General features: G+C 38.7%; 1 protein-coding gene across 1 annotated transcript in view; it reads left to right on the forward strand.

The window, feature by feature from the left end:
- The first annotated feature begins 5614 nt into the window (after window positions 1–5614).
- Window positions 5615–26498, forward strand: part of LOC119653635 (cofilin/actin-depolymerizing factor homolog) — a 40321-nt gene continuing 19437 nt past the window's right edge. The window contains exon 1 of the mRNA XM_038058416.1: window positions 5615–5991. Within this exon, the coding sequence (XP_037914344.1) occupies window positions 5989–5991 (3 nt within the window). The 5' untranslated portion in view covers window positions 5615–5988. The remainder of the gene's footprint in view (window positions 5992–26498) is intronic.

Raw genomic sequence — 26498 nt, forward strand, 5'->3', positions numbered from 1 at the left:
AAAAAATATTAACAAATTAAGAAGAAAGCTCCTCAGCGTTACCACGTAAATTATATATAAAAAGAGTGCAGTAATTTTGAAGTTATGAGGGGTACCGACTTTGTAAACGTTAGTTGTGGGAAAAATGTTTTGAAGTTTTGAACACTAAAAAGCTTGGAATGAAACGTTCATAAGCGAGTTTTATCGGCTTAGCCCACACTGTATCATCGATGCTAAGTTCATAGAGGATGTTGCTATAATTCATGATGCCTAAAGCACCTTAGTCTAGTTATCAGCTTTTTGCTTATCCGCCCATTCATAGGCGCTTGGTCCACTACTGATTCTTTTGCCTTGCATGAAGGTAAGTAAAGCAAGAAACCTTCATTGAAAACATAGGCTGCCACATAAGCTTCAATCTCAACGATGACAAAGGTTACAATCAAGTGCTTTGGTGAGATTTTCCAAATAAGTTGATTCGAATTCTCATTGTAGTTCTGGGTGAAACTTCCGACCCATCGTTCCAGGATTGCATCTTTGCTCAGATCTTCATGGATAGGTTTGATGGCATCCAAAAGAGTACTATACGAGCGTTTGAACGAATCCAATGCATTAGCAGCTGCAGCTTTTTGCCATTCGAACCACGAGTCCGCACTGAGTCATGTATGAGGCGTGGTTGCTTAAACCGTTCCATCTTCTTTATTTTTGTTCTGATTCATCCTAAATTTTCACTCAATATTCTTGATAAGATCTCCATGCTGAAAATCAAAAACGAAAAAAAATTTAAAACGTGGCACCTTGTTTTACACTAGAATAACGCTTTGAGAAATTAAAAATCGCAACCAAGTATGTACTTCATATATGTATATGTAAAATCTCTAAATTTTTAAGGTAATCTGTTGTTAAAGTTTTATTAGTGATTTATTGCTTCATTTCTTCCCTATCGGGTATTTTCATTGTAGTGTTTTCATTCTCACCGTCGCTCCTGTTTCTTACAATTTGGCGAATGTGTTCCACAACTTGAGGTTCATAAAGAATATCAGTTATAAGGGCATCGTCTTTGAAGACGATAAATTGATTTAGACACAGTAGTACCATTAGAAGTCATTCCACTCAAATTTCTCGAAAGCTTTGAAGCAATTCGTAATTATGGTAACCGTGACATCTAGAGCACGTACTGATTTTTTTTTTATTTTCCAAAATTTGCAGAACATTTTTTTAACCTAACGTTCCTGATAATGCATTTAGAAGTATATTTTTTTCATTTATTTTCATATTTTAATCGTTTTAGCTAGCTATCGCGGGCTCTGAAAACAGCATAATTTCCTTTCGAGGAAGCGGTTGGAGTCTTTTTTTTCTGACTTAGCAATTTAATTTGGGCGGTTTCAATGGTTTTGAGTAATATTATCACGATTTACTAAGTCACTAATTGGATTTGATGGAAAAACGGACGTCATGGTCCTAGCAGAATAAACTATAGATTGTCGTTATATTATATTATTCCCGAAAGGCTAATTCTTCACGCTGTAAAAATTGTAGATAGAAATAGTATTTTTCAAAAGGATAATGCTCTGATTAAAACTGCCCGTGTCATACACCATTATTCTCGTCGACAAAAATTTAATGTTCTTCCGTGGCCAGACATGGGGGAAATTGTCAACCTTAATTTACGCCGAAGGACGACAGTTTGTAACAGTAAATGATTCTAAAACGGATGTTTGAAGTGCAAAGCAACTAAGATGGGTCTCAGTATTGAAGCCCAAGGACAGGTTTCTGCTACGAAAATATCCTGTGATAATACACATGGAGTATCTTATACTTTTGTCGCCGTGACCAGTTCTAATATTGCTTTCGTTAAATTTTCCACGTTTACGAGTATATTAGTGTTCAGATTAGTGTTATCTTTTATAATCTTCATCAATGGCACAACAACCAGTATCCGATGTAGACCTACCTTAATAAGGAATTCCAGACATCCGGCTTTTACACAAAGGTCCATCAATTCAATATCTCTAAAAGCTGTCTAGCGTCTTGGTCTACGCCATCACTTGACCTGAGGCAGGGTCTGTCACATCTTCTTTTTCTTCCATATATATTACCTTTATAGACTTTCCGGGCTAGATCATCCTCATCCCTACCCACTGCAACCTATTGGGCCGGATTTTATTCACAACGAGATGGTTGCAGTTCATCTTGCCTTCATTACTATGCAACCCAAGATCTCGCGCCGCCTGTTCGATCTGAAGAGAGGTCTCTTTGGAATGAGCCGATGATGTTTTCTGCGTACGGGGCTATCCGGCGTAGCAAGAGAGCAAGATGGTACTCAGCAACGTGATACCTCTATAATTGTAGCACTGCGTGATATCCCCCCTTTTCTGTATAAGATAGATAATGCCTTGTCGTCTGTCGTCAGGCGTTGATTCGCTGTCCCACATCTTGAGCATCACGGACTGTTTCTTCCATGCTTGGTGGTGGCAGCATTTGTCCGTCGTTTTCAGTGTCTCTCTTTCACAACAAATTTTTGTTTGCGTAACTTTGAAAGAATTTTTGAAATTAACAGTGCAAAATATATGATAATGGATGAGGGCGAATAGTTAACACTAACTTGCAACTTACCAACACATCTACTGTTCATCAGTAACTGCGGACTTATAAAATTCATCTCCTAAAAAGAAAATGCAAACCTGATGCGAGTTGATGATAGAAGATGGAGAAGAAGAAAAAACAATTGCTTTGTATATTATTTATGTTTTGTTACATTATAAATTCCTTTCCAATTATGCAATTCTATAGACAGCAATTTAACGTTTGAACTCAACCCAATGATTTACAGCTTCTGTTGAGGAAAAGCTATATACATTATAGTGACCGCTACGGGGTGTTAGCGGGGATAGAATGGGGGACCTTTATATACATGCCATGCCCCTACTTTGACGCCCAATGATTTTTTAAGGGTGATGACCGTTTCAATTCTTTAGAAAGGCGAGGTCTTGCTCTTTCCATACATTCCCCCTTCCTTTCTCCTTTAGGAGGAAAGGTTGTAAATTCAAACTTTACTATGAGACCATTGAAAAAACCTACTTTGGAAGGGGGCGAATTTTTTAAAGGGGGAGAGGCTAGCTGCCACGAGTTTTCATTGGGGTGAGAAGAAATTCTTTGAATAAATAGCTACGGATAGTTATAAATTAGCAAAGAACCCCCATCGGATTTAAATTTTGTCCGAATGCGACCTTAAAATCAGCAGACAATAAACTATCCAAATTTAGCAGTTTACTTTTGCAGCATAATGCTACTGGCCAATGAAAACAACTATCCCTTTGACTTTCCACATTAAAGGGGGAGCATGCTTTACAGGGTCGAAAAAATGATTTTTTTTTCTAACGAATAGGTTCTCGATATATTTGAGAACATACATACAAAGCTATAGAGCCTAATATTCAATGTTTGCATAGATACAAAGCAAAAGGCTAATGCATTTAAATCTTTCAAGCATCCTCCTCGATTGATCGATGAAGAACTTGCGAAACTCACCCTTCCAATATATGTAGACCTCTCCAATGATGCTTATGTGGTCACACTATAAATTCAAATGAGTCATTTAACTCGACAGTATGGGCATAACTTCATAAAATCTGTATCGAGTAGAAAAATAGAATGGCTGCAGGACTGTTCAATGAAGAATATTTAGCAGTTTTGATCACCATGCAATTGTTGGATCTGAATATCGGCCAGCAATGCACAATATTTGCGGATAAGATGGACGCGCGACGGTGATAATTGTCCAGCAAAGAAGCTCTTAATGCTTGCTTGTTATTATTTTCTGTAAAACACATTCTTCTCTTCAAACCTCCAAAAAGTAAAAATTTCTTCCGATTTTTTAGTTTTTCGTTTTACAAAAGGGCGGCGTTCTACAAATGTTCATGCCAACTACTTTCGGTTTATATGTAATATACTTAGAAAACGTTAATATTTAGTCAAGCCGTCTTTTGCTGAAATTTAAACTCGTATTCTTCTTAGCACACTTTCAATACATTAATACAGATTATTTTTACTTCATCGCTTCTATGTTTAACCACGGAAAAGGTCCTCCTGTCTCATGTGTATTTTTCGTTACATTTTTTTGAAAATTCTGTGTTTTTCATTGATATCCAAAGGGGGTTAAATTTCGATGGATGGGTTCATTCGTGTACTTTGGGGTGGCATTCTGGTTTCCGAGACCTTTACCAATATATATTGGTCCTGCCTCGTTGTCTTTTGGACAATTAGTTATCTTTGTTCAATCATCAATAACCATTTCAAATAATATTTGCATCAATTGAGTCACTTTTTCATCGCTGGAGTAAGAAGTGGTTTCTTTAATGGACGTCGACATGTAAAGCCCACTTCTTTTATGCGATATAGATCTTATTGATATTGAAATGCCAGCATTCTGAATCTGTGTTATTATGTTCATTAAAGACGCCTTGTTGCCTTGTTACAAATATCTTCTATTTTTTGCTCATCTGTATTATTGTAACTTTACAATAACCTCTTTTTTGATTCCATCTATACCGCGGCGGCGAAATGTTTGATATCATTGCAGTTGAGTTACCAGTATTGGTTATCAACGTTTTGATGTCAGAAATTTTTCACGAGAGAGATCTTAATTTTCCCTCATAATAAAAATCGTTTAATTAAAAAATATATAACTAACTTTGTCGTATTTAAGTAAATTCAAAGAAATAACTAATGACTAAATCCATATGATCTCAAAATCCACGTAGAACACATATACGTCCGAACCATTATATCATAAAGTGGCAGCGTTCATTATAAACTGCAATAAAAAAAAATTATCGCCAGAACAGTCAAGAAAAAAAGTATATTAGAAATACATGTCTTTAAAAGACAATAACAATAGCCACCAAATAAAACATATTTGATATAACAAAAAAACCATGGTCTTAAAATTAGATAAAAAAGTGAATGACTCTGTATTGTAAAGCGCACATTTTGCAGAGCTCAATTCATTTTCTCAAGAATCAAGAAAAAACGCCTTTTTGAGACCTCCTAAAGCAGGCTTTCTCGTTGAATTTAATTTCATGAAAGCAGAGGCTAGAAAATATTTTTTTATACCAATAATTAATTTTGTACAACACTGTACACCCGCTTTGTCTGGGGAAAAATGAAGTTTATAAATTAAATGGTAGAAACATGCCTAGAGCGCTGTACTGCTCTCGTAAGTAGCCAAACTGTCTACTTTCTTACGCCACTATACAGAGATTGCGCCAGTTTCACATCAAAGAAAATCTAAAATTATTAGAATACGGAACGGCCGGCATCCGCCCGTTTTCGCCGGCTAGCAATCCTGTTTCGTTTTCAGGAGAACTCCCTCGGCCCCCGCCGCCCTTGTTAAACAAACAGTGAAACAGTGGAAAGACCGGCATGGGTTTTGTTTCCAAATTATGGACCAACATTACCCATTCCCTAGTTCCGGCTCTCGCCGGCTCAGGGACTGAATTTGAATTTCCCAATTCCAACTAGCTCGCCGCATGGGATGCTCTGGCAACGGAACGAAGTCCACGCGAGACGTTCCCCATGACCGTTCGTTCCGGCAGATAACGTCGCTGCGCGTCAACGAGCGCACAGATTCTACTTCCACAGTTCGCCGTCGCTGGGTCGAGTTTCGATTTCGAAGTGTATCCGCTGCTGCATTTCTTTTTCTTCAGTTTGTTTCAAAACGTTGCTGAGGAAAGTGTGCGACCGTCGTTGACGATACAACTCCGTTCGTTCGCCACGAGTCTCCTTCACGCTTCGCCGTCAATCGCAGTTAAAAGTGGTTTTAATAGCTGGGAAATTGTCTCCTGATAGTTGTGAGAAACTCGTAAGGTTAAATTCGTGTGAAAAAGGAAATTCACGGAGTCTACCACTACACTCGCGTGCGTCGATAGTCGAAGTCCCCATAAAAGTCAAGAGGCGACGTCCAGTGAGACGAGGGTGAAGACGGCAATAAGTTAAGATCAAAAGCGGAAAATGGTATGTGCAGTTTGTTTTTCATAGTTTTATGTTGATTTTGGGACGTTGCGGCGATGGATATGCGGCTTGGAAGGTCCTGCGGCGGGCATCGAAGGGCGCAGAGTGTGTGCGTACGAGCCGACAGGGTCGTCGGCGTTGCGGGTGTATTTGTGCAATCTTGAAATAAACTTCTCCGTTTGTGCACGGCCCAGGGGGTAGCGCTCACGAGCGAGTCCGTCTGTCAGTTATTTCCTTGGAATTCTGGAGTTCCTCGCGGAGTGGAAGCTTCCTTGAATCACTGAATCGTTCCACGAAAGCCAGTTTAAGACGGCTCAGTAATGCCTGCTAAGATGCCGTCTACAAACTCTTGTCATCTTAAAGTGCTCGGACTGCGGTCTCCGGCTCAGATGGATTTCTCCACTTCATGCGAAAAGATTTGCCATCTGGCTGTGTGTGTGTGCGTTCGGAAAATTTTCACGCCCAATTCGTCATCGCAGCCACAAGCGCAACTTGGGGTGACGGCGATCGCGTAATTTTATCTTCCACGTCCGGCTGCCCCTCGATTTTCTCTGAATTGGGAAAAGGACGTTTCACGTTGAACTTCGGCTTGTCTACGTGTGGAAATCATCCCTGTGGATAGCGCTTGCTATGGATTTGGCTAGCTCCAGTTATGAACGCTCAATCTGCAGTCATTTGGTGTATTGCTCGGGGAATGGCCAAGGCGAACGTGTGGCAGAATCTCTAAGCAGAAGCAGTTCTCGCCAAATATGGCTTTGAAAGAAAGAGCAGGCAGGAGAGCACGAACGTGAAATGAATGGCGGCTTCGCGTCAATCGCGACCATATGAACGGACCGGGCCATGGCACACACATTGAATATGTCACGCCGGCAAGAGCGGCAAAAATCCGCGGTTCGAATGCGCGCATACATGGAAGCTATGAAATCTCCATCGCAGACAGAGTCCAAGCGCGCAGAGCACATAATCACGGGCGTACTAGGGACAGGGGCGAGTGTGGCGATGACGCATATTCGCGCTGTGTGGAAGGTGATTTTCTCCAAGCAGAAGGGAAATGAACGTCCACCGTCTGCCGGGTGTTTGGCTATTGTCGGTCGTTGGCTGCTTCCAGCTTATTTTGCACTTCCTCTTATGACTTACAGCTAAGACAGGGCGGATAAGTTGCTTTCCACCTTGGTCGTGGTACGAAGAAGGCGACTCGTCTGACCTTTATGAGCACATTTGGCTGTGTACCCGGTGGTGTCGCCCCCCGCAATTATAGCCCGTTCTGGCCACATGGCATAGTCTAATTTTAGATAACTCTTCCAAGCTGCTTTCCACGACCCATAGGAGTTTTCTGTCCGAAAATTATCTGTGAAATTGTAAATGAGTGTGGAAAGGCCTCACTAACTTAATTTTCGTCAATGTAGAAATTTATTAACGTAAAATCGAAAAGGGAAATCTGGTGGGTGGAGTGTTTTTGTAAAATTTGATTGGAATTGAACTAAAGTGTAATCACTGGCATCCTTTGTGGGAACACAGGTCAAAGACTTTCACGGGCACTTTCCGATTACATTGGAAACTCCACCAAAAAGTTCTCGTTTAAGTCGATAGAGTTTCCACATTTTCGAGGATGAATCAAATTTCTTTGACCTATTTCAATATCAGTTCAAAAATTAGAAACCCAAAATTTTCACCAATTTTAATTTCTTGTGATTTCTAATTTCCAAACGTTTTCAATAATATCAAAAATATCGTGATCGTATTCTAAACGAACTGGCATGGAGGTTATTGATGCAATCCATCGAGTTGAGGCAGCGAAAATTGACCTTGACTTCTCGTAATGTTCCATATCAGAAATGCCTTCGACTCCGTGAGAGACCGTTCCTTGCTCTATGAGATGCCTGAGGGTCAACGGAAGACATTACATCGTCACGGGGCGGGGCCTCTGAAATCTTTCGATAGTCTGGTAAAACTGGACATGCCTCTGGTCGTTTATGCAGATGATGTTGGGGCACTTGCTGCCAGACACAGTTGACTAGGCATGTTGATAGGTTTTAATCTTGCATAGGAGAAACCGATGTGGTCATCTTGATTAAAAAGAGAATTCCAATCCTGCCCTTTTTCGATCTTGGAGTTGATTCTAGGACCGAAACCAAGTATTAGGTACCTTGAATTGACGGGGATTTTTGCGTTTATCGTCTGGCTACCGCGCTGTCTCAGAACTGGCTATGATGGTGATCGTGGTAGTGATCCCCGTCACCCTCCTTACTAAGGAATGCAAGCTCAAGGTAGGTGGTTGGAAAACGAGTCAAGACGCAAATGAACTACATGACCCAGGGCAACTAAGATATGGCAGATCCGAAACTATGGTAAGATTGTTTGCTTACTCAACTTCTAAGCGGGCATGGAAGTTTCCAGCGTTACCTGCATATTCTTTGTTGAGAAAGGTGGGATGGGAATCAGCAACTTTATGCAGATACAGGGGAGCTCTTTCCAGGCAACATCGCACTAGAAAGATAATAGTACTAACATATTGAGTCCTTTTACGCATTTGCAGAGACCGGACGGTTTTCAATGAACTAACAATTCATTTCTTCCTCCCCCTCCCTTTGGTGGAAGTAATTATTTCACTTGAAAGCAATACCCAAGGTGAAAGAATGGGAGAGGTAGCCCTAATAATAATAATAATAATCGTTGGCACAACAATCCATATTGGATCAGGGCCTTGAAGTGTGTTAGAGCACTTCATTCAAGACCGTAACGGTACACTAGGAGGCAATGTGGTCAGCATTGCGCTCGCCCGAGATTATTACCCTGATTTGACTCAGGTACTCATTCACAGCTGAGTCGACTGGTATCCGACGTCAAATCACGATGCAAATTCCACTGCCACCAGTGAGATTTGAACCGCGACCTTCCGTATGACAGCCTAGTGCTCCAACCACTGAGCTATCCGGACACATCCGGAGGTAGCCCTAAGTGGTGTATTAAACGGTTAGTTCTCTAATGACGGTAGTCCTTAGTGAGACACATTCTTCACCCTGCCCAAAGAAAGAAGTGAAAATAAGGCCGCATATACAGAAAACGGATTTTTAAGCTCAAAAACACATGTAAATGGTTGCTCTAATTTCTGCGAGTTTTAATTTTTGAGCGGCTACTGTACATATTTCGATGATTCACTAAAATAAATAACATTCTTTCAAACTGTCGTGTCGTCCCCAAATGTTGTTAAAACAAGCAATTTGCAAGTTTGCCCTGGGAGTTCATTTTTTACTCAGTATTCAATAAAATAATCCAACCGGAGGAAATCTCATTAATTTTCTTTATTTGAATATTTAAGGATTGTGCGGTGTTAATCATGCACTGATCTGCGAAATCTTCAAGGAATTTTAAATCAGAGCTTTTGGTTGGTCCTAATAGAATTAAGTTTATAATTTTCCAAACAAATTTCAGTCTTGAAAACAATTTCAAAATTCATTTCAACTGGTCATATCAAATTCAGAATTTTTCATTCGAAATTCATATTTTTCCATTATTTTGTTATGAAGTTTTACATCAATTTTGTAACAACCAGTCTGCATCGCCCATAAATATTGGTTCACAATTTTAAGTGAAGGATCTTTGCATTAAAGAAAAAGTTTCAATTAAAAGGCTGACAGTATCTTGGGTGATAGCAAAAGAGACTGCACGTGCCCCAAGTTCTTTTGAAAGAAAGAAAACTATCGACGTTGTTCAGATTCTTCTGAAAATCTTCGGAAATGTGGGGGTGATAACAAAAAATTCGATCGATTCGGCGCCATTAAAACGTGAAAAGATTTTATTTATGGATGAGTATGGATCTTCATCGAACATAAAATTGTTTTCCGGCTGCGAAAACTTGTCCTTACTGTACAAACAGTTAGAGGAAGAAAAGATCCTCATAATAGCTGTCAATAACAAAAAAGTAAAATCAGTGCTGGGAACGAAATCAGGTTTAACCTTAGTCTCTCTCCTTACCCTCTACAAATTTTGTCCAAATCCTGAAGTTTGAACAATTTCGAAATATATAGTTTGAAAAATATTGAATTTGACTTGCAAAACCTATATATTGAGCTATTACCCTGTTTTAACTCGTTATCATTTTTATCCAAAACGAGTGCGAGACTATTTTGCACCCATTCTCCGTGATATTCACGCAATTTGTTCAGAAGTCGGGATTGCCCTGATTTGTTAACTGTTCCATTGAATCTGGTAATTATCATCCGGCAGAATTAGATGGGATTGGTTGATTGGTATTTCGGGAGCTATTTATTTCCTTCTTCGTTTCTTTGGTTACCTTTCTGGCTTGTCCCATATTACTAATTTTGCTTTCAAGGCGAAATAAAATCGCTTGCCTTGACGGTAACCCGATTGCCTCTCCAGAATTGCTATTTTCACTCATTCGTAAATCCGGGGAATCTATACTTTTCTTTGTGAGTTGAAGAAAGGGATGATCAAGATTATCAAAAGGGGGACGTCCGTCTTGAGTGCGACAAATGGAGGGGTATTTGTGTGCTTCCAGTTGATACAATCACCCTAGAATACGTTAAACACCGGGAATGATTGATCAACAGAGAGCTGGTTCATTTCCGCTCAGGATCATTCTGTATCAACCACAATAAAACTCTTCGGATCCATGGGCGGAGTTATAACTTCGCTCCAACTACTCTTCGATTCGGTAAAGTTTCCGACAGTGAGGGGTATATTGGAAATGCCATACGCAGCAGTATTCCGGAGAAATTATTGGCTATTATTGAAGTGATATATTTGGGCGCGGAATGTCAGGTGTTGCAATCAGATAATTTCAGAGGAATTTGAAGTCCAAAACAGAGGTCGCCAGGGTTTGCATCCTGTCACCGATACTTTTCTTAATATCGGTGACGTTCTTGTGGTTCCTTGGCTTGGAAAATGTGATCTTTTCTCAAAATACTTCGATTACGCTGATTAGATATAGATTAGGAGCCAAACAGGATCGGTTTGAAGACAAATACAAATAAAGCCATTATTCAATGTTGAAGTCATCGCACAATTTGTATACCTAGGTAATTTTTTCGCTGGTCACGCCGAACTCGATGTGGCTAATTCCACACCAATGACTTTGTGCTATTATATGGGAGTAATACATGGATAGTGATCAAAACTGATACTCAAAAGTTCCAGGTTTTCAATAACGTATGTCTATCATGATTATCCCAGGATGGCCGAGGAGGTAGGTAAGAACGTATATCGTGGCGTATAACAGTGAAGGAGGATTGCGCAATTTTCGAAATAAAAGTAGAAGGGCTAAAGCACACTGCCTGCAACCCACACCGACGGCGTCTAGGTGTGGTTAACGCGCTATGCTTCACATAGGGGTACAGCTGTATACATAATCGCTGTAATTCATTTTAGCCAATTAACAAATTTTATGATTTTTTACTAAAAGTCGTGCATAAAGGAATGCTTTATTATTATGGTTGTCTATATAAGTTAGGGAAACAAAGTCGAGATAATATCGACTTTGTTTCATAGCATTTTTTTGAAGGATATGGTGATGTCCTTTGAGGCCAATGTTCGGTTTTAGTCTATTGAGCCATAAAAGAAAATGCCCATTAATTCTTAGCATTTCGCTTGTGGACAACGTTAGATTGTATATGTTGCGACTAATTTTGGTTGTGAAAGTTTTATTTTGGGAATCTGTTTCAATCTCCTTATGGAATTCAAGAAAAGTATGGGCCTCGATCCGTCATTCCATAATGCCTTGGCAACGGGTGGTGTGAAAGTTGCTGAGCATTTGCGGACGGGGAGAGATTTTGAAGATACCGTTGCACACTGGATGATTAGGGGCAGATTAGGGTAACTTTAATTAAGGGACTAGACGGGAGCTGCATAGTTGGCTGCAGGTATACAAAATCACTTTATGAGGTGCCAGTAGGAATTCCAGTTGAGATTTAAGAACCTTGTTCCTGCTTCTCTAGTGCAGATGGCTATGGTATCGAGGGTTACAGGATCCTTATTGATGGGGGTAGATCGCTGGCTGGTATTTCCAGCTGCATCTCTACTTGGTTCATATAGTGAAAACTATCCTATGGATTTAGAGCAAGTTTCCGTTAATATACTCAGTATATCATCTGCGGCCATCTAGATAATTAGCGACCTGTTTGATTTGGGAGCCATGTGCGGCCGATCTCATGCAGAAATTATGTATCAAATGCCTCTAATACAGAAGCAAAACGTTTCCAACTGGTAGCGACTATGATTTCGGATATCCTAAGTTTAAAATCATCCTAGTTGAATAATTCTACTGTTATGTATGTCGTTTTATCCGGCTTATTCTTCAGTCTAAGGAAATTAAAAGTTACTGAGGAAGAGGACAACTGGTCTTCGAAATGCTGGTATATGTTATTACCCCGAAGTTGTTCTTCTTGTATTGTTGAATATCGGAATTGTGAGAAATTTCTGCATTCTTGTTGGTGTGATAGTTGGCAACATCGCCTTAGGTCAGTGATTATCGCCTGGTTTTCCTTATTTGGCAGTGAAACGAGAATTCCATTGCCCATGATAATTAAGGCCGGAAGGGTTTCGTAGAAATTCCATCTTATGGAAATGATGTTTGGGTGCAGCATCCTGTTGTATGCAGAGCACATTCAAGAACTTGATTGAAATCATTGTTAGCGAATAAGGACAATTGAGAGTAGTAGCAGTTTGTACGGAAACAAAGGGTGTAAAAAATGTACATGTATTTCTTACGTTCAAGAAGGTTTATGAGCTCTTGGTCGCTATGGGGCGAATCGCTCCGGTTTGAAAAACCTAGCTGCCAGAAATACAACATTCGTTCTCTGTGTTGCGGTTGTTTGAAATTTAGAGAAATTCGCGAGCAGGAAACAAATGAATTGCGTGTTAGGGGAATCCTGTTACTGATCCTCAAATAGGTTTGCTAGACATCTCCGTCATGATTGGGTGAGAGATTTCTATTTGTCAATCGTTTTTTCGGCCCTTTCATCGATTGCATGTCCTCTCGGTGCGCCCCACCAGCCATTCTTGCATTTGGAGAGCAAAAAAAGTAAAAGGGGGCAGTCTGGTGAATAGGATAGAAAATCGCGGTCAATCATCTTCAGAAATAGTCCGTCGACGTACATTATTCCCCGAACGTTTGAGAGTTTTCGCTCAAGGTTCCTTGAGGTCTCGTCGCCAAAGCAGGTTGACAGCCTTCTCGGCCTTCACCTTTGCAGGTTTTCTGTCTCTCACTAAAAATGTTTGATTCACTTGAAAATGATCCGCTATTCGCATAAATATATCTCAAAATTTCATGAATTTCTGGGTAGTTTTAAAGCTTAGTTAACAAAAGTTTGACATTGACTTGTTTCAATTTCATTGCCACTGAGAGAAGAAAGAGCCCTAAAAAGAAACTGCACCACGCACTGCACATTTACCTAGCCGGTGTGATGAACGGCGCGACAATAAGTTCAACGAAATTTTGTAGCAAAAGTTGCTCCACATTCGTGCTTGCAAACATTGAAGCTATGAAAATGTTTGACGAGACAATAACACTACTCCTGCTTCAAAATATTTCGTGGAGACGTGAAAGTTTATTGATGAAATTGGAGTGGTTTATTGTGGAAATTCAGGATTTCATTCGTTCATGGGCACAGAACTGTTAAATACGCGGATTGGTTACGAAAAGCACTTGAACTGTGAAGAATTAAAATGAACATATAAAGCCAGTACTTTTTCCCAGAAAAACATGTGTTTGTGTGGCTTTAAAATGACCACTAGGAAAGAGACCCTGATGAGCTGCTCAACCTCTTGTACTTTCAAATTTGCCAAAAAATTGAACAATTTGTGGACACAAATTGAAAACATTCAGAATTACTGAAAGTGTTCATCATTATAATCATTCATGTAGTTCATTTTGAATCCCGCCCGTTCGTACAAAAATATTATTATATAAACATTGAAATGCAGACGTAGCGTTCGAGATTCAGACACATGTTTTAACATATCAAAATCTCTACCTCACAACCATCAGTATCGTCCAGATTCTATATCTTTTCCTTGTTGTGTAGATATTTTTATATATAGATACCAAGCACCATTAAAGCACAAATACATTCCGAAAATAATTATATTTCCCCACGCAGCGATCTCAGCAGAAACATTTCATCCCGAACTTGTTACTTTATGGTGGATTTTCAAATAGCCAGGAAAATCTAAGAATAACATTTTCATTTTCCAATCTACAAATCGTTTCGGTTCGTATACATTGGGGTTTCATCAAACTGAATATCTTGTAGGGATTTTGTGTGCACGGGGGCTCGGGAGAATGCTATGAATTGCATCACTGATGTTTGTATGATCTCGATTGCCGTATGCTTCCATGGAAGCTTTTATTAATTGAATATTTGCATATTTAATTCGCACGTATTTGAGCCGGAAATTGGCATGGAGATTTTCACACGTTTGATTCCGTATAAAGTAAGAACTACATATATTCTGTTGGTGACCAACGAAAATAAATACAAAATTGTATTGTCTCTTATCCCATGGAAGTTCCGGAATTCATCCCAAATAAATTATATTCTGTGAATATGAGCTCGGGTCTATTTTTTCCTGAGACGTTTGGAGGAGAAAATTTCCTCTAGAATATCTAGAAAATGAACGTGTGGAGAATAGTTGAATACAAAAAACGCTTGAAATTTATCTGGTTATCTACCTGACATTGAGCGACTTTTTTTCCTAATTTTTCTCCTTATCATTGCTTTGTCTTTCGGTGGAATAAGATAATGAGGTAATGCATAAATTCACACAATGACTAAGTAGGTTATATATTCTGAAACTAAGACGCCACGTTACATTATTTATTTGCTGTTTAATATTATCTCCTTTTATGGGTAATTCACACACAATGAGCGGGCTAATTATTTTAATTGATAGTAATTGTAAGCTTTTCATGTGTGGTTAATACCGTAAAAGGGAATAGTTCGTCTTTCCGCTATTGCAATATTTTTAACAATAGTAATATAAACTCAGTCATCCTGTTAAATAATATGAGCCCATTAATATTGTCTGTTGTACTTTCTGCTTGCGGGGCATTCATTAAAATAATGAAAATGCAGCATAGTCGCACGAATAATGATATAAGAAATAATGCAAACTGAGAAACAAATGAATATGCGAATATGTTATATTCCACAAAGAAGTTCAATTGTTATGATGCTCAAGAGCTTTGGTACAAGAGGATTTTTCTTTTATCATAATGTTGTGGTATATTTCACGAAAACAAAAGATTTTGAAGTTTTGCACATAATTTTCTGAATGCTGACGTTCAGATTGAATGGTGAATTCGTAAAGTTTGGTCTAAAGTCACTAATACATGACTTTCTACTGGGCCATATACATTATTTCGTGTTAGGTGGCAGACGCGTGCAAATGCATTCAAGATTACGGCAGTCTGCACGGGGCACTGGCCCATAGGGGATCATGTCGCCAGACATGTACTTTCTGTGCGATCGCCCAGCTCTAGCTGGAGTCAGGCTACAGACACTGGGTAAATCATTTTTTGGGGACCTCAGAGAGATTTCTAGCAGCAGGGTGAGAGAACTGCTTTCCTTCATGAATGCTACGGGCTGGCTCTGAAGATCCGAGCCGGCTAGACTCTGCCTCCCTGCTCCCATAACAGCAGTCACGACCTTACGAGTTTGTGGCATCAAAACGGCGCAGCACAGCGCTAATTGGGCTCCTCAGAGCGGCCACTGATACCTACCTACCTACCCTAGGTATCCAAAATCGAATGACAGTTCTCTATAAAAGTTTTATACTAATATCAATTTTGCTAGAAAAGCCGGTTTCCTCGTTTGCTAGAAACACAATAACAGGACTATCGTCATTTCCCCATGAGCACCCTACTGCCTTTAGTCAATTTTTCAACTGGCACATGACTGCTGAATGAATGAGAGCCTTGATTCTGTTACTGTTGATTTTTATAGGTAGCTTAGGAATAATTCCCTGCCAAGCATGAAATTAACGCTAAATTGATTACACTCCTGAATCTAAAAATGCTCTTTCAAGGCTATAATTATGTTGAATGACATCGGTGTCGCTGCTGGTATCAAAACGTACATCACAACAACCTAAATGAGCCAATAATCGACCCTTTGTTATTCTGCCTATCATTTTAGTCACAAACCTTCCTTTTTGAGCCGAAAATAATTTGTATAAGGAAGTATTATTTGCATAGTACAACTAATTGGGAGATGTCCTCGTCTGCTAGACTGGAGATACGGAGAACACAAGAGTTGCATTCTCTGTATCATTTAATCCGGGCAATATTGGGAACTTAAGGAGCTAATCTATAAATTAGAAACAGTGGTGGTTTACAGGTATAGCAAATTAACGATTAAAACAGCCGAAATTGTGAAAATAATTAAATCTAAAATGAGGACACCGATACATCTAATAACCGGTCACTCATGGGGTGGAAATATACAAATTCGAATTTAAAAAACTCCGAAGCAAGGGCAGTTAGCGTGAAACTTTTCACTTAGATAAACTTGGTAAGACATACAATAGGCTCACAGCCCTCATCTACCCTATGCTATTGAAAGTTTTCTGCATGAGGTATACCTATTCTTGCAAATTTCATCCCTGGTCTAAGTAACCTTCCTTGAATTGTACGGTGCACTGGGAGACTGTTGGTCAGTATGACGCTTGCCAGGGATTATTCAGGATTAGTCGACTGTTATTCGACATTATATCATGATTATCTGCTACCAGTGGGATTTAAAACGTGATCTTCTGTTGCGACAGCTTAATGTTCTAGTCACGGAGTCATTTGGACACAAGTTATTGATTGTTTGGTGAATATCCAATCCCGGGGAGTGACATCGACATGTCGGCGCTCAACCAAATCGACCATAGGACCTTCAATCGAAAACCTAAATAAATGAATCTCGATTTTGTTTTGCTGCTGCTGCCTGCTTTTAGTTGAGTTTGATATATCATTTTGCTTTTTAGAGTGATTCAATTATTCTTAGAGGCTAGTGATAGGATACTATTTAGGAATCCTCCGAAGAATAGTTGGCCCTCTGCATGAGGACGATTCCATAGCCTTCATAACGACGAAATCGGCTGAATAGGTTGCGGAGAGCGGGTCACTTAATCCGTATAGATGAGGATGATCCAGCCCGGGAAGATTATAAGAACAATGTCTATGGTAGAAAAAGAAGATGAGGCAGACTTTGCCTGAGATGGAGCGATGGCGTAGGCCAGGAAATCAAGTAGCTTTTGTGGATATAGAACTGATGGACTTCGACGCGAAACGGAGTTGTCTCCAGTTCCTTATTAAAGCAGGCCTAGACCGGATACCGGTTGTTGTGCCGTTGATGATGATGATCTTCGGTTTAACGTCGAATGAGTTTTTTTTGGTTTTGTTTCCACATCTCGACTAAGTTCGGAAATATTACGTTACATTTAATGTTTGATCAGACTGTGCTTCAATTTCATTATTATCACATTTAATGTGCAAACGATAAGCCTTTACATGTGTAGGAGAATTTATACAATGTTAATATCGGATCAACAAAAAAATTTGGGTAAAACTTAGCAATTGAAATTCAAGTACAATCAGTAATGGGGAATAGAGAACGATTATACCAATATTTTTCGGATTTCACGCTTTATGCGCACAGCACTTTTTCAGCAACAAATTTGTAATTTTTCAAATATGATAGTAAGCAAAGAGTTTTAAACTAAATTCTGTACTTTTTTGACCGATTTCGGTCGCTCGTGTTTTAAACTAGATTCTGTAGATTTTGACAAAATGTTTCGTCAGTCATTATTCCGAATTTCTCCTTTTCGCTAGCGACTATTCGATAATATTTTACCCCCCATTGTATTCAACGAAAAGTTCATAGAGATGATTTAATCGTCCGTCCCACGCAAGATTTTCTATAGATTTATTTTTCTTCTAAATTTTAAAATAATATCTAGACATTCATAGCGTGCTTTAAAAATGCGGCAACCAGAAAACATCTGAACAAAAGTTCTGTAGATGCTCTTCATTTTTATTTCACCATCGGATAGACATGATATGAATATGTGAAAGTATGAATGCCAACAAATTTGGGATAAAAATAGGTGTACATGCGGTGCTACGTTATGAGATCTATATATTTTGTAAAAAAATAAAAATGGAAGGAAAATATATGCATAAGATTATGTGACGCAAATTTGTATCCGAACAGCGTGGATGGACAGACGGGAGGAAAAAAGTATATTTACATTAAAGATAAAATTAATTGAAACTATATTGGGGTCAATTTAGTATTTTATAAGATTTAAATATTCCTCGGAATAATGTATGAAGTTTGGTAAACATGTGTTTCACGTTTTGACGGGATATTTTTCAAATTCGTAGCTATTACCACTTGTAATAAGTAAAATCGAAATATGTAGCACATTTGTTACAATGTGCCTTCAATGTCACATTTTTTCTGAAACTATGTATTTTTCTGAACATATCAAAATAAGTCCGCAAATTTTGTTAGAGGTATGACCATTCTACTGTCGATGTTTTCATAAAATGAATATGTTTTCATAAAATGAATATGTTTCCATAAAATCGACTGTTTCATCGTATCATTTAATCAGTTCCATAGATATTGTATCCTACGGTATACCATTAGACAGAAAGTACAAATTTCAATTGGAAGATATACACTCAATCGATATGTTATCTTAGTACTATTAAAAATATAAATAGATAACTAACCATTCTAAAATCTTATATAGATAAACCATGCTATTATTGTAATATACGACAGGGTGCGGCAGAGTAAAGAGCATTTTGGAAAAGCCTCTAAAAATGCTATCAACGCTTGCTATTTTACAATACATTAACTGCTAACTTAAAGTTCAAGCAAAAGTAAATAAGGTTGAAGAGTAACTTCAGAAAAATTGCGTTCATTCCGGTCTAGGAATCGTTTCAGGCGTGCTTGAAAATTATTTGGGATATCTTCTGTCAAATCAGTTGAATTGTCCGTGATGAATTATTTTGATACTCTTTACTATTGAGATAAACCCCAGTCAGATTTGTTCAGCTGTCCGTGGTAGATTATCTTGATACACTTCACTATTCGGACAATCCCACAAGTGTGGTAAGAGGGGAGTATATGCGATATCCCTCTTTCAAGAGATTGTGTATTTTGGAAGCAAGAGGCTAACAATATTCATACTTATTCATTCCGTAGATTTTGCCTCGAATTATAGAAAGAAAATTCTCGTTATTTTCTTTCTTAGTAAAAACGTTTCGTTGAAGAAAGCCCCCTTTTACAGTTAGACGACGAAAAATACGGCTTGTCAGCACATAAGAACTGCTGTTTTGAGATTTGGTTACTAAATGTTAAAGTATCAGGAACGTGACCAACTGTAACTTCACCGCCTTCTAACAGCTGAGATTCCCACATTTTGAATTTTTTACTCTGCCCTCTGTATTTCTCTGAGGTACGCATTCAGAGAAATTGATTAACAGTTTCGTCCAGGGGAGAGACAACTCATCACACGCTGCCTCACATTTGCCCTGGGAGCAGCGCGGCTTAGGTGTTTAATCCAAAAAGAGTGATCCGTGGACCGCGAGAGTGGAAGTAAGTTGCTCTCCAATTAGTCTGGGCCATCATCAAGTCGATGCGGACTCAGGACTCTTTCAATCCTCAAAGAAAAAGAATTATTCGTTTTCGAGTAATCAAGAAATTCGACTCCTGGGATCATTAGAGAGAGCGAGAAACAGTCCTAAGTGGTCCTCAAACAGTTCATACTCAGGCTACCTTACAGATAGTCATGTTTGTCGTGTAATGAATGAAATTGGCATATCCTTTTATACCCAAAATTTCATATATTTTGTTTAAGATATCTAATTGACAAAGACGTCCGGTTAATATTGGCCAAGTAGGAGTTAAAGTTAGTTCTATTGCCCGTAGGAAGGTAACAAACAGTAGATCGGTGTTCATTTCTCGCCGTGCTTATCTTTGGAATAAAACTGATTGCGCTTTTTCATAAGTTGAAGGAACTAACAACCATCTCGACTTTCCGGTTCCATTAGGCAGCGCTGGAAATTTAGTTTTGTTTTAAGATTGAGGGAGTCATGAGCCCGCCATCCACTTGATGGCGAACCACACCAAGTGGACAGAAACTTCAATTTTCGTGGTCCACGGACAATTATTGGTTGTGTGAATCAATTCTACCCGTTTTCTCTGTCATAACTAGTAATGGTTTCGCTTGTACGCTGTTTTGTACGAAAGTATTTTTGACAGGCTGCCAAACGGAATATTTAACATTGGTTTGATGTGTATTCTATAAATTTCGTGTCAAAAAACACCATTTGCAGGAAGCATTACTTTTTTGTTATAGGTTGAAAAAAGTAGAGCTGACGTTTACTTGTTGAAACTTACGATGAACATGCTCCAGACGATAGTACGGGCAGAAGATGGATTAGACAATTAAAGAACGTCCAGGAGTTTGAAAAAGTGTAAAGATGCAGAATTGGAATCATTACTTGATAGAGATCCATGCCAAACACAATCAGAATTGACTTCCCTATGTAATATGCATTTAAAATAAACATTTTATTTTGATAAACGAGTAGAATTAGACCATATATATTTATATTTATTTTTGGGTTATGTAATTGTTAAAAACTTTATCGCTCCCTTATATGGATCGGCGAACACGGAATGGGAACAAATTATATTCGGACGACAAAACGCTTAGTAGTTCAGGCCTAAATTGACCGAAGCAGAACTGATTTTTGTTTAAAGACTGATAGAGGTTCAACCCCTCTTTGCTTATATGAAGGCTCCCTCAAACTCCATAGAAAATCATGCCTTTTACTGTATGTGTGGGAGCTCAGTCTTGAGGCGACTATGTTCTTTCGAGGAAATCTTATGTGCAAAAAATCACACCGAAAAACAGGGGAACTCGTTTTCTAAAAATAAATAGCAAATTATTATAATGGGGCACGATTCAGGTGCTTCCAAGTTGGATAGGTGCAATTTTTGAAATATAATCTATTCTCAACTGAAGTTATTCCCATTACTACCGAAGTACTCTAGATCCCATATCTTATCAAAACAGTTTGCACCGTTCATTGTAACCATGGGATTGATTTTGATTTCTCTAATGTCATGGAAGAATCTCTGTTCATAAATTAGGGGTAACGAAAAAGTTTCCATGTCACATCGTCAACACCAATTTAATGAATAATAATTGATATGCTAAGTTCTTATTGGCATACTGATGAGTCATGCAAATAAAAGCTGTCCACTGATTTCAGTATTTGAGTGAAAAGAAATCTAGCTCACATGTTGACTAATGAATCTGATAACATTCGAGTGTTAACTCAAAGCTGCGTAGTTGGCAAAAATAGCAGTCAAAACTGAACGGTAAAAACTAGAGTTGTGTGTCATGACTCACGATCATTAAAAGATGCATGGGGGGAAACAATTCAGTGCTCGGTCAATGTGGTGTAATGAAAGATAGTAATATTTTCTGTTTTTGAAAATATAAGAAGGATTGAATTTTCGTCTCAGGTTCACTGATAATGTTTAAGACCGAGGGAGGGATATACTGTTCTATATATGCAAATTTATCTGACTGAAGTCACGCAACATGGCCACTAAATGGCAAACATGTGACATTGACCTTCGTTGGTATTTTTCAGTTGCGTCCAACATTCTCAAAACTAAGAATATCTTTCAATATTAGTTGCTTAGAACCATGCCGGACGCGGTCATCATTTGAGAAACTGCTTTTCTCTGGCCAAAATGAAATAGCTACAGCAGCGAATCGGTGCATCTAGCAAATCCATGTACATTAACACATGACTTCACTGCTCTCTATTCGTGTTTCCAACTGCAATCAAATTCTATAAAGGCCACAATTAAGCTATTCTACCTGTTAAGGAAATTTCAAGATTACTGCAAATATTTGCATGTACTAGACACAAACGGTTAGAGAGAAGATACAGAAAAGATGAAAATGTAGGAAGGAAACTTGAAGAGATTGAATAGACGGGCGGCCATGGTTTTGAATAAGTAACAATAATTGCTTGAAATCACGCACATTTGACCAAAGTCATCGCCCTTTTTGTATCATGTAAAATGGCTCGTTAGCGTCTGGTAGCCAAACCGTTAGTAATGTGTTAAAGAGGGTGCACAATGCCATTATTATTGTGAGTAACATTGTTATTATTGCGATTTAACCATTATGTCTAAATTTGTGAAGTTTTTTGTCGATTCATCAACAGAGCAAAGAATGAAATACTACTGAAGAGGTCCCTTATCTAAGGAAGAATAGTGCATTCACTATGAATTATTCCCAGTGGACGCATGTGGAGCATTTATGGTACATGGCATGATTATATTTCCAGAGATTTCAAACAAGTTGTGAATATTATCACAAGCATACACATGAATGCAATTACGCCTCTGATGCGCGTGCAGTGACTAGTAACGCAGAAAAAAATCACTTCTCAAATAAAAGGCTTTCAAAATCTTAGCTTGGTAGTGTCTGGCGAAATAATAACAAACACCACTCAAAGTGGGCTGTTGACATCCTCTAAACATTTTCATTTTATGGTAGTCAATGACACTACGAATCGGCCGGTTGACCTTTGAAATAACACATCGATCATTGGAAGTCGATCGGGCTCGAAAATTTCATGTCCAAATATGGTATACATGAAAATTTTGGGCTATTCATTCATTCATCAAATGAGTCAAAGCGTTGTTTTGCTTATTGCACCCTACACAAGATTTAATTTGAGGCTACCTCCTATCAATCACAAGACAATAATTAAAGTAGTTTTAAATGCGCATTTTATACTCGTTTATGAATTGTACCGCAGATCTTGTCCAAAATTAGTAAGAAACTTTCAAAAAGAAGTTGCTGTGCACAAAAAAATTAATAATTTTGTTAGCTGCGCTACTGATTCACTAATTATGAGTCATTGTTAGTTGTTTTTTTAAATAATAAGTCATCTGATGGGATCTTTTGTTGCAATTTGATTGACTTGAATTTTTTTTCTTTCCGTGATTGAATTGTATTACTGGGAAATTTTTTTGGTTTGTAAGGAGAATTTGAGTCTATGATATCATGATTTATCTCCTTCTGTACTTCACAAGTGTTGTTGAGAAAATATCAGTGAATATGTACTATATATTTATTTGAAACAATTAGTGTTTTTCTAAGTATTGCATTTGCTTTGAATGATTGCAACCTCCGCACGTTTTAGCCATATGTCATGCAGTTTTAGGGACAAGCTAATTAGGCAGTTAGTAATGTATTCAAGAAAGAATTAGAATTTATGTGTGGGCCTCTTATTTGCTTTTCACTGCTTTTCCACAACCCCGACTATCTACTTATTTTTGGTAGTTTTTAAAGTTCTCATCGTTCAATTTTCAATTAAATTTCAAAGGTTTCTCATTGATGAAAGTCAATTATTTCAAGTCGATAAGGTGTTCCATAATCTTTTTTTCTATACCTTGAGGTCGAGGTTTATCTACCAAAATAACTTAGGGGATATGGGGAGATAGCCTAGAACCAAGAAGACAGCAAAGATTCAACTCCTAGCGCATTGTCCGATATTTCATGATGGGAAAAAATTATTGCGCTTGTTCAATCGTTTACAGTAAATGCATGAGAAAAATTTCACGCATAAGGTCTGGTGTTAGTATCGCGTATATGCAGTGCATTGGTTGTTAGGAGCATGCGGCATTGCACAGTTATTTATGGCTTGTCATATCTGATGGAGAAACACAAGAAAACCATCTAAACATATGGGTCACGGGCCGGAAAGCTATCTCGTACCTATCCGACAGATACGCAATGACATTTCGTATTTAGTCTGCTTGTCTAGAAGTTATATAAAAAAAGTGCTGCCCGTGAACATCGATATTCAACTGAAACAGCCCTATTTTCCACATAATATCTACTGAAACATTGGCCATCTTCCTAAATATTAGGCAGTTCTCCTTGTTTGGGAACTTACTCGTTTTTAGTGTTTCAGAAAGCCTCAATTTTATATGTATTTGTTGTTGAAGCTGCTCATACATAATAAATTGTGCCCAGCGGAACCCATCATATGCACATTCTGTTTAGACAATGATGTCGACGAACGATCGGGCGAAATTCACGGATTTTTACTTTTAGGATTGTGTACTGCATTCACTTTTTATCGCCAGTGGCTATTCGATGCAAAAGTCGGTTCTTTGCCTGCGTTGGAGCTGCAGATGGTCCACTTTCCCTGCTTTTGTGTCATTCCAACAGCTTTGAGGTGTTTTCCGATCGATAAGGCAAACCTCTATAAGTGATTGGTACGAGTTTCACCAATTCCTTTCCTTTTGGCTGTTCGGGATGCTCCTTGTCATCCAAATGGAAATTCCCATCTGGCACCTTTGTGAAGGTAGATCATCTTCACTGAGAAATCTACTAAAATGCGGTGACTTTTCGCTGCTCTTTTCTTAAACTGGAAATAATGGAGTAACATTTTCCCGCAAAAACTTTTTTCCCAAGCGTTGACATAAGGATTGGATCAGTAAATTAGGAAATTAGAATAGGGAGGCAGTACAGTATACAGACAGACTTTTAATTATTTTTGTTCCCTACAATAGATAATGCTTGTCTTTTGGAATGTCTGTTGTTCGGCAATTTGTTTTCAACTACCGAATCGTATAAATAGTAGCTATCGGTCTGATTTGAACAAACGAAATCAAAGCCGCTTTACCAGAAGCGAGCATTTTGGAACTCATAGCGTAGACTTATGATTTACTTGGGTCTGATTCATTTGAATTTAATGTGTTCTTGGCTTTCTTGAAAAAAGGAGTGTCGCATATTCAAACATCAAAGGCAGTTGATAGGCCTCCAAGCTACACAAGTAAATCCTTACTTGAATGTGTAAAGACAAAATAGTCTGGTTCTTCTCTTTCATATATTACCAATATTGAAAGAGGGCAAATAAAATTCAACGGTCCTGTTGCTCTCAGGGTAACGGTGAGGTACAGTATGGTGATTTTTTCAGGTAGACTGATTTTTAGCGGCGTTAATTGAAAATGCTTCCTATTACCATTCACAACGAAGTAGATGTATTCTCGAACACAGTGCGCTCACACAGTCTAATGTAACTGAATTTAAGCATCAAACTCGTAGATTAAACTTCCTAATTCATCCTATATGGCTTCGAAAATTAAATTTAACTTTAGGTAACAAATGAAGAAGGTTTTGAGCTATAGCAAATATATTATCTTGATTTATTAAGAAGTGACTTGATGTTATTGCTGCTTTCCAAGGAAATGAAAATTAATTGTTTTTTTTCCATCTCGAATGTGCGAAGGCCGAGATCCACCAATTCGATATCCCTAAAAGCTGTCTGGCGTCCTGACCTACGCCATCGCTCCATCTCAGGCAGAGTGTGCCTCGTCTTCTTTTTCTACCATTGATATTGCCCTCATAGGCATTCTTGGCTGGATCATCCTCATCCATACGGATTAAGTGATCCGCGCACCGCAACCTGTTGAGCCGGATTTTATCCACAACAAGACGGTCGTGGTATCGGTTATAGATTTCGTCGTTATGTGTAGACTACGGAATCGTTTATCCTCATGTGGGAGGCCAAAAATTCTTCGGAGGATTCTTCTCTCGAACGCGGCCAAAAGTTCGCAATTTTTCATGCTAAGAACCCAAGTCTCTGAGGAATACATGAGGATTGGCAAGATCATTGTGTTGTAAAGTAAGAGCTTTGACCCTACGGTGAGACAGTTTTTGTAAGCTGAAATAGGCTCTGTTGGCTGACAATAACCGTGCGCGGATTTCCTCATCGTAGCTGTTATCGATTGCGATTTTTGACCCTAGATAGGAGAAATTATCAACGGTCTCAAAGTTGTACTCTCCTATCCTTATTCTTCCACCAGTGACTAGTGCGGTTTGATGTTGGTTGGTTTTCGATGCTGATGTTGCCACCATATACTTTGTCTTGCCTTCATTGATATGCAGCTCAAGATCGATCTGGATGAAGGCAGTTTGTATGTCTCGGGTCGTTCTTCCCATGATGTCGATATAGTCAGTAGGCCAATAGTTGGGTGAACTTAAAGAGGATCGTACCTCTTGCATTTGCCTCAGCATCACGGATCACTTTCTCGAGGGCCAGGTTAAAGAGGACGCATGATAGCGCATCCCCTTGTCGTAGACCGTTGTTGATGTCGAATGATTTTGAGAGTGGTCATGCTGCTTTTATCTGGCCTTGCACCTTGGCCAAGATCAGCCTAGTCAGTGTTATCAATTTCGTCGGGATACCGAATTCTCTCATGGCCGCGTACAGTTTTACCCTGGCTATGCTATCATAGGCGGCTTTAAAATTGATGAAGAGATGGTGTAACTGATGTCTATATTCCAACAGTTTTTCCATCGCTTGCCGCAGAAAGAAAATCTGATCTGCTGCTGATTTGCCTGGAGTGAAGCCTCTTTGGTATGGGCCAATGATGATCTGG

The sequence above is a fragment of the Hermetia illucens genome, chromosome 4, assembly GCF_905115235.1.
Source record: "Hermetia illucens chromosome 4, iHerIll2.2.curated.20191125, whole genome shotgun sequence".
Classification (NCBI taxonomy): Eukaryota; Metazoa; Arthropoda; class Insecta; order Diptera; family Stratiomyidae; genus Hermetia; species Hermetia illucens.